The sequence below is a fragment of the Paramormyrops kingsleyae genome, chromosome 11 (assembly GCF_048594095.1).
Source record: "Paramormyrops kingsleyae isolate MSU_618 chromosome 11, PKINGS_0.4, whole genome shotgun sequence".
NCBI lineage: Eukaryota > Metazoa > Chordata > Actinopteri > Osteoglossiformes > Mormyridae > Paramormyrops > Paramormyrops kingsleyae.
The window spans coordinates 799,432-808,057 of NC_132807.1; the positions used below are offsets into that span (position 1 = coordinate 799,432).

General features: G+C 43.7%; 1 protein-coding gene across 1 annotated transcript; it reads right to left on the reverse strand.

The window, feature by feature from the left end:
• Positions 1 to 200: 200 nt before the first annotated feature.
• On the reverse strand, positions 201 to 1,669 carry LOC140593368 (uncharacterized). The gene is made up of 2 exons (XM_072717768.1): positions 1,590 to 1,669; positions 201 to 992 (listed from the first exon to the last, which is right to left on the reverse strand). The coding sequence occupies exons 1-2, from the start codon at positions 1,639 to 1,641 to the stop codon at positions 217 to 219; spliced, it is 828 nt and encodes a 275-aa protein (XP_072573869.1). The 5' UTR covers positions 1,642 to 1,669; the 3' UTR covers positions 201 to 216.
• Positions 1,670 to 8,626: the final 6,957 nt, after the last annotated feature.

Genomic DNA, 8,626 nt, shown 5'->3' on the forward strand with positions numbered 1-8,626 from the left:
GTTAACTAATTTACTGTATGAATTTTTCCCCCTCGTTGTTAAAAATCATTATATGTCAGGGTGCCAGTCAGTGGAAGCACACAGACACGTTGGCCAGCTGTCCTATTCAACTACTTTTTGGTCATTTATTAAGTAACTGACTAATATTTTCCTGCGGGATCTTCTAATTATGTTGAAATAAAAATGTAACTTACAGCGTAAAAACATGGAATCAAGTCAGAAGCGCATGGGCCTCTTGTGCTGTGGAGGAGAACTTGAGCCGCTGGTGTCGTCGGGCTCGGCCTTGCGCTTCCTCTGTCTGGTGCCAGCGGGTCTCTGAGGAGGCCTCTCCTCCTGCCTCACGCCCCATGTTCGCAGAGAACTGCTCACATGCACGGAGACATGCACGGACATGACCACGGTGTGATCATCACCGTAGTCCGTAATGCTCCAGAGTCCATCGGAGATGCTGAGCTCATCCAGCTTCCGCAGGTAGTTGCGGCCTTCGATCTCAAGCTGCTGCCACATGCTGTTAGGGCCCACAGGGATCCAGAAGGTGGAGCTGGAGGGCTCAGCATGTTCTGGCTCAATCTGACTTCCAGGTTGAGTGTCAGAAGGCACAGATAAGGATGGAGATGAGGGCTCATCTTCACCCCAGGCCAAGGGGAGAGCCTCAGGAAGCCCATTAGCATCCTCAGTCGTGGATGCTGGAGCTGCAGGGGAAGCCTCCCTTATAGAGCTGGATGATGGCAGCTCCTGTCCGTAATGGTCATCCTCCTCAGCTGGTGATTCTCCATCCCCATGATGGACACCAGTCTCTGTACCATGATGTACCACTTGCAGTCGTGCAGGTGCTACGTGCAATAGGCTGGGATCCAGCTCCTCCCCAGTGAGCCGCCAATAAAATGAAGGGACACTGAGGGCCAGAGACTGCAAGTTCTCCATGGTCAGTGGGCTCCTCAAGAAGTTCACGACCAGAATGGAGATGAACTTGTCCTCCAAAAACTCATGAACTGGGACAAAATGGAACACAGAGAGATATATAAGAACATGACAATAACTGGATAAATACTCTACTACAAAATCCGTTTAAAATGAGTCCATGGGCTTCAGATTGTCAGATAAATGAAATAATGTGAATTACTGATAAAGCTAAGAAAGCTAAACCAGAAGACAACATCCATGCATACGCTTACTCTCACACATATCCAAATGAATAAATATTAAATGAAACACATTTAGTCCTGCACTTTTGTCACTAACAGTGATCTTGCTTTTCATTTTCTTATTATTTAAACAAGATGAGCAAGAATGGGAGACAGAAGGGGAGTATAACGAACGGCATTTCCTATCACATCGTTACATTTTCTCATTTTAAAACTCCGTTTCCAATGTATCCGTTTGCAGTTCTAAATACATTCATTTCTGTAGATAAAAGTTGAATTATTCAACCGGTCGGTTATTTTACCTCGAAAACCAAATGTGTTACTTATCAGCTTTACCTCAAAACTAACAAGCATTAGGCCAATGCAGACTTGGCCGTTCATTTCGTTTGTCACATACCAGGAGCTACAACTTTATTATCATTTAATCATTATAATCATTAATACCTTCTGGATCCATGTTCTCCATGTTTAAGGAGTGATGGATTCGAATTCTCATCGAATAACAGTCCTTTATCTCAACTATCTGCACCATCTTGCCAAGAGCGAGAGTTTGCGCATCCAGAAAGTTTAAACGTTTTTGTTTTATTTCAAACTGCCTTCATTGACCGGAAACCGTAAATATTCTAAACTCTGCGCTAAGACACATTCGCATGGCGTTAGTTTTACCGATTCTGACGGGATAAGAAACGTGCGCAATTTCTCAAAATTACCACACAGTGGAGAATTAATGCCGGCAGGATCTTACTGTCTACAAAGCAAGTTCAATGCAAGCATAACCTTCACAAGTAAGACGAAGCATGGCGGCGGAAAAGAACAACATTTTTATTTTACAATTACTTCAAAATTAGGAACAAAAATACGACCAAAAATTCTTTAGTTTGACGTGATCAAAATACAGAGTAAACTAATACATGATAGCATGCATGCAAAAGATCAACGGCAGAACAGGGACTTTTAACGCAGTCTGCATTAAAATGGAATTAACCATCCCTCTCAATATAAAATTGGGATCATTTTTTCTCTTCAGAGGCCTCCATAGAATAGTGCATCCATCCCCTCACTCATCTGTATGAAGACGTATCCTAAGGCTCCGTCAGCAACATTCAGATCAACAACAGCATCAACAATTTCACAGCTAGTTTTAAAACTTGCTTTAACGCACAGTGATTGCAGAAAATGATAAACAAATTAGGTAATATTAATTAAATTATTAAAATGTGCAGATTAATAGTCAGAAATGGTTTTTGAATTTTACATCATGATAAATGAGAACTATACGTGATTACTAATTATTGTTAACTAATTTACTGTATGAATTTTTCCCCCTCGTTGTCACGGTGCCAGTCAGTGGAAGCACACAGACACGTTGGCCAGCTGTCCTATTCATTCAGCACCAGCCCATCTAGTAGAGAATTCAGCACCACGGACAGTGACCTGTGTTACTATGACATCAGGTTCCTTCATTGGCTCTATATGTTTTTCTAGAAATAACTAAATGGCTCTGTTGCAGAAATTTCCAGCCATAGACTTGGTTCCTGTATGAAGAGGATATTTTATTTTTACTCAGACCTACAGAAAACCAGCTCTGCACGCGATCTCCCCTTTACTGCTGGAGCAGGGCACACGCAGATCAACAAGTGACAATGCAGCAAATACAGATGAACAATTTCTCACAGCTTCAGAAGGAGTCAGATTACTTTGTAATTCAGAGTTTGTCTAAGACTTCTGCTAGAACATTTTGTGCACTTGAGCCTACTTTCAAAATGTATGGCACCTGGGTCTACTAAAACAAGGTGATGCTGCCTGAACCACCAACCAAGGCTGGGGAGGAAAGGGAGGAATACTAGCCAAAGCAAGGAAGAAAAGCAGCCCACCCTATCTCATGGTCATGAATACAAGAGTTAGGGAGTGTTATGAAGAAGACACCTCACTTAAGACCACACAGTGAATTACACCAGAGAGAGATATTGCATTCTAGCTGTGTTACGTAACATTCCTCAGCCTTCGGTTTTTTCCACACTATGAAGGACATAATTCAGGGTGACAAACAAAACAGCGGAACTGTAGGGCAGCCATTTATTTGTTTCAGTAGTTTTAAGAAAACTTGAACATAAAATGTTTGTTTTGCTTAGATATAAGTCCAGTTGTAGCAGACTTATATTGGCTTTAAGTGATGGATGTTGCTTGTGTTAATACTGCTTTGATTTTGAGGATGAAGTCTGAAGTGTAGGTGACATAGAAGCATGTAGTTTGATGTTTGGAGGTTGTAGTTTTTCATGGGACAATTTGAATATGGAGTACTGGTGTTGTACTTTTTAAGAGGACAGCTCACGAAAACTAATACAGAGTATTATAAGTACCTCTCTTTAAAGGAACTGAGCTCTCTTAGTGTATTTTACATCACATACACTCTTGGTTCGCTGGGCGGTCCATCCCACTGTAGTTGGAGAAAGCTGCCATCAGTCGTTCGGTGTAGCACTCGCAGGATTTACTAGGCTCCTGCTTAAACTGATGCATCATCATCCAGTCCATGTGCGGGGCGACCTGTATCAGAAGGGCTGCCACATAGCGAGGTCTGTTCTGCCTGGGATCCAGCAGGTCACTGACAATGTCCTTCAACTCCTTCATCTACAGTGTCAGATGACCAAAGTTATCTCCCTCTTGAGGATTTGTAAATAACAACATAGGGGCAAGAATTTTTTCTGCCTCGTCCTACTGCCTGAGTTTTTGACCGCGGCACGTCGTCACTGATAAGGAGGTGGAGTCGGGCGCTGAATGGTTATGATCCTCATCTGCAGGGGGGAGAGGGGAAGGGGCAGGGGAACCAGTTGCTACTCCTCCCTCGGCGGCATAAGGAGGAGACTGCTGTTTGGGCAGCAATGCTTGGGCAGGGGCCACACAGTTTATTCCTGGGTATCTAATTAGCAGACACCTTTTGGTTCCTTCAGGGGCTCCACAGACAAACTCATTGACAAAATAGAGTCGTCACAGACAAATGCTTTGTCACATGCTCAGCCGACATGGACTGTGTGCTGTTTACATATTTTTGGCAGAAACGGAAAGCTCATATGCATATCAGCATATTTTTGGCACAAGTGGAACTCCATCATTTTAAAGAGGGTAAACTCTTCAGGAAATTTACAATGTCAGAATAAACGGATTTTTTAACAGGAGTAACTAATGTGCCCTAATAAGGAAATACATACAATCAGAATAAAATACCTGTGGTTTTTAACAGTGGTAACAATCTGATACGGAAAGGTATCAGATCAACATATCTATAGCATGTAACGGAGCTTGCTCCCCTCCAGAACTCATTGTTCCAGTAGTTATCTGAAATTGTCGTTATTTGGAATATTAAAGACTATGAACAAAAATGGACAATGCAAGAAAATAAAACAATGAGTATGACAGAAAACTAGAGTATTGTTGCAACGGTTGGTACTAGCTGGGTTATGTACTAGCTCACATTAGAGAAACATCATAAATGCTACTAATACACAACTGGGGGGGGGGGGGGGTGTGGCTCAGTACATGGGCTAAGTCCTTGTGCCTGTAATCAGAAGGTCACCGGTCCAAACCCAACCTCAGCACGTCCTTTAGCAAGGCCCTTAACACCCAGCTTCCTGGGGGCCCACACAGGTGACTGTCTTTCACATAGAGCTTGATTTATAAAGAGCAAATTGAGGGAGGTGTAAAGAAGACAATTTCCCCACAGGGATCAATAAAAGTACCAATTATTATTATAACTGTAACTGCACGTAATAACCGGAAAGCATAATTGCTTACTTTCTGTTGAAAATTCTTGCAGCAATATGCTACATTTATGAGCTAGCGGACATGTAATTCTGTTCTACGCATGCGCTTTAACTGAGAGTGTGCTATTCTGATAGGTATGCTACAATGTCAAAACACCTGTACTAATGAAATGTAATACACAACAGCTTTCAAAAATGCGGTAGCATGGTACCTTTTCAATGGCGGTATAACATGCAGCTAGTCTGCAAAAACTCTTTGGTAAATGTCAATAAATAAAAATCGCTGCATTGCATAGTCAATTAATCTATGTGTGACATCGTGCTGAAAACGACTCCAGATAAGCCGTAAAATAAAGGCATTAATCATGAATTTCAGTCAGTTATGCCACAGCACTTCCCTTCGCTCGTTTTCTTCAACACAAAAAATCGCTCAGGCCAGGATCATTAAGTGCAATGTGGAGAGTGCAGACCAGCCGGGGATAATCGTGCTCGGTTACAGTATAAGGCACACGGGTAAATTGTGAATACGGCCTTAATCTAGCTACAGCTTCTTGAATTGTTGGGCGGTGTGTGTAACATAACGTTTTGACATACCGATATCACTTTATATTTCACGTGTATTTATCACTTCATTTCACGTGTCTCTTTAAGTCATTGTTTGATATTATCCAGAGCTGATCGTGTGATTAATCAAACTTTCAGTGTCATCATTTTTATGCTGTTGTATACTAATCTTTAAAATTCATCTTATAGAATTCTGTTCTTATTATTACATAACAACGCGAATTATTGGTATGTTATTATTTAATCACATTATGGCCGCTTTGCTTGGTTACGTATTAGGCATCATATGGCATGTGGGACGTACGCTGCCAGTTTGAAACACGCAGCCTCACTTCCATTTCTGGACCAAGATGGCGAGGTACGTTAAGTTTCTGCTCCCATATTATCGTATAAATGATCTTATTATTTAGTATCTGTCAAACTTGCATGTATATTAAAATATGTTTACTGTTTCGGGCTACTGCGTTAATTCTATCAAAATTTTATGTGCAAGTTAGCTATAGTTTCGTATTGATATTTAAGTTTTCTGCATGTGCTTTCCTGCGCTTTCATGTTACATTCAGATGCGGATGGTTCCGGTGTTCTGTCGAGTTGAGCTACAGTACTTTGTCGAGTTAGGCTACCTTAACCTCCTGAGACCCTACGTCCTCATATAAGGACATCATTTTTGTTTAAAACTATTAATTGTTCAAAAAAATGTTTGGTTTTTATGATTATGAGGTCCTACTAATCCTAAATGGCTAAAGGAAATAACACATGCACACCAAACAAAAGCCCGAGAGTCAGGAGGATAGTGCTAATAGATAGCCCTAACGCTAGCCCCCAAAAAAACCCTAAAATCCTTACCCTAACCCCTAAAACAGGGGTGACCAATCTTATCCGCAAAGGGCCGGTGTGTATGCAGGTTTTTGGGATAACCTGTAGGTCAGCTGTTCAAACCCAGGTGTGAGGACTCTTCAGCCAATCAGTCCTGACCTGTATTCCATGTGTCAGGAGTGACTGACAGCTCCATTGCATTACCTGTATGTTGTTTTTCCTCATTCAGAATCAGACGAATGGCGAAAGCTGTCAGCTGGAGTGATGACCAGTACTGGGCAACATGGGACAAGTGGGGAGAGGTGATTGACCGGGGAGATGAGGAAGAGCTGTGCTCCCCAGCAGAATCACCCTCTGACCAGGCTGACAGTTTGAACGTGTGACACAACCGAAAGGCAATTGCCAAGGCAGTTAGCTGGACGGATGATGTGTATTGGGCAGCCTGGGACAAATGGGATGAAATCATCTGCTGGGGTGAAGCAAAAGAGTGCTCCCCAGCAACTCCACCCACCAACCAGCCTTGGGAGGATAAGGGGTTAGACGTGCATGGGTTAGAGGTCTTTGTGTTAAATGAAAGGACAGTCTCCATAAAGCCTGCAGACGACCACCAAGACAGGCTGAAAATAGAAGCCGTATTGGTCGACCTCTGCCAGTTTGAGCTTGATGATGTAAATCAAAGTAATGGTAAATTTGAAATTGTAGGAATAGAAATTGGAGAAGTCAAATTGGAGGAGACTGCAGAGAGGGGTTTTAATTCAGTATTTGAATTGGAAATGATGGATTTGGAGATAGAAGTTGTAGACAGTGAATTCCAGCTGAATGCTGTTAATTGGGACATTGCTGAAACTAAAGTGGACAAATTATTAGTGGAACACCTCAACATAAATGATCTCGAAGCAGGCAGTGTGAAGGTGTCCACATCAAATGGCAATGTGGTGAAGGTGCCCCTGCAGACAACGCATGGGAAACAGAAGAAAGGCAAAAAATGGCAAAATTAGACCCCATGAGAGCCGATTGCTGAAGCTGAACATCCTTCTCAGCCTCTTATTTGAATTTGTCAAATTGTTTTAAATCATTGTGGGATTAGCCCCATTGTACCCTTCACATACATACTTACAACATCTCTAAAACACTTTAAATTGTAAACATGTTTCTTCCCTACATCCATTTATGTCTTTCCTATTAGCAATGTAAGGGGAATCTTATTAATGCTAATAATAATGAATAATAATAATAATAATAATGTAACTCTGTTTTGCTTATGTTTGGAAGTCCTGGGTTAAGGACACCTAGCTTAGAACCAGAGTTTTTGTAGAGTTTTTGTGTGCGTGCGTGCCTGTGTGTGTGTGTGTGCCTCAGTGCGTGCATGCGTTCATGCCTGTGTGTGTGCCTGTGTGAGTGCCTGTGGCCGTACCTGCATGCCTGCCTGTGTGCGTGCATACCTGGCTGTCTGCGTGTGTGCCTGCGTTCGCGCCTGTGTCGCTTGTGTGCCTGACTGTGTGCCTGCATGCCTGCTTGCGTGTGTACGTGCCTGAGTGCATGTGTACGTTCGTGCCCGTGTGTGTGCCTGCATGCGTTATTGTGTGCATTCATACCCGTGTGTGCCTGTAAATGCCTGTGTGCTTGCCTGTCTGCTTGAAGCATGTCTGTGTGCATGCATGCATGCCTTTGTGCTTGGGTGTCGCTGTGCGCACATGTGTGCATGCCTGCCTGTGTGCGTGCGTGTGTGCCTGTGTGTAAGCGCCTTTCTGTGTGCATGCATGCCTGTGTGAATGCCTTTGTGCTTGAGTGCATTCGTGCCTGTGTGTGTGTGGCTCTGTGGGCGTGCGTGCCTGTGCACATGCTATTGTACGTGCCTGTGTGCTTGCCTTCATGCGTGAGTGCGTGTCTGTGCATGCGTGCCTGTGTGCATACCTGCCTGTGAGCTTGCGTGCCTGTGGCGTGCTTGCATGCGTGCGTACCTGTGTGCATGCCTGCCTGCCAGCATGTGTGCATGCGTGTATGCCTGTGTAAGTGCCTACCTGTGTGCGTGCGTGCCTGTGTGTCTGCGTGCCTTTGTGCTTGAGTGCCTTTGTGCCTGTGTATGAGCCTGCGTGCGTGCCTGTGTGTTTACATGCATGTGTCCCTATGTGCATGCCTGTGAGCCTGCGTGCATGCCTGTGTGTGTGCCTGCATGCGTGCCTGTGTATGTGCCAATGTGCAGGCGTGTCTGTGTATGTGCCAATGTGCGTGCGTGCCTGTGTGCATTCCTGCCTGTGAGCTTGTGTGCATGCATGCATGCCTGTGTACGTGCATGCGTGCCTGCATGTGTGTGTGCGTGACTGCCTGCATGCGTGCCTGTGT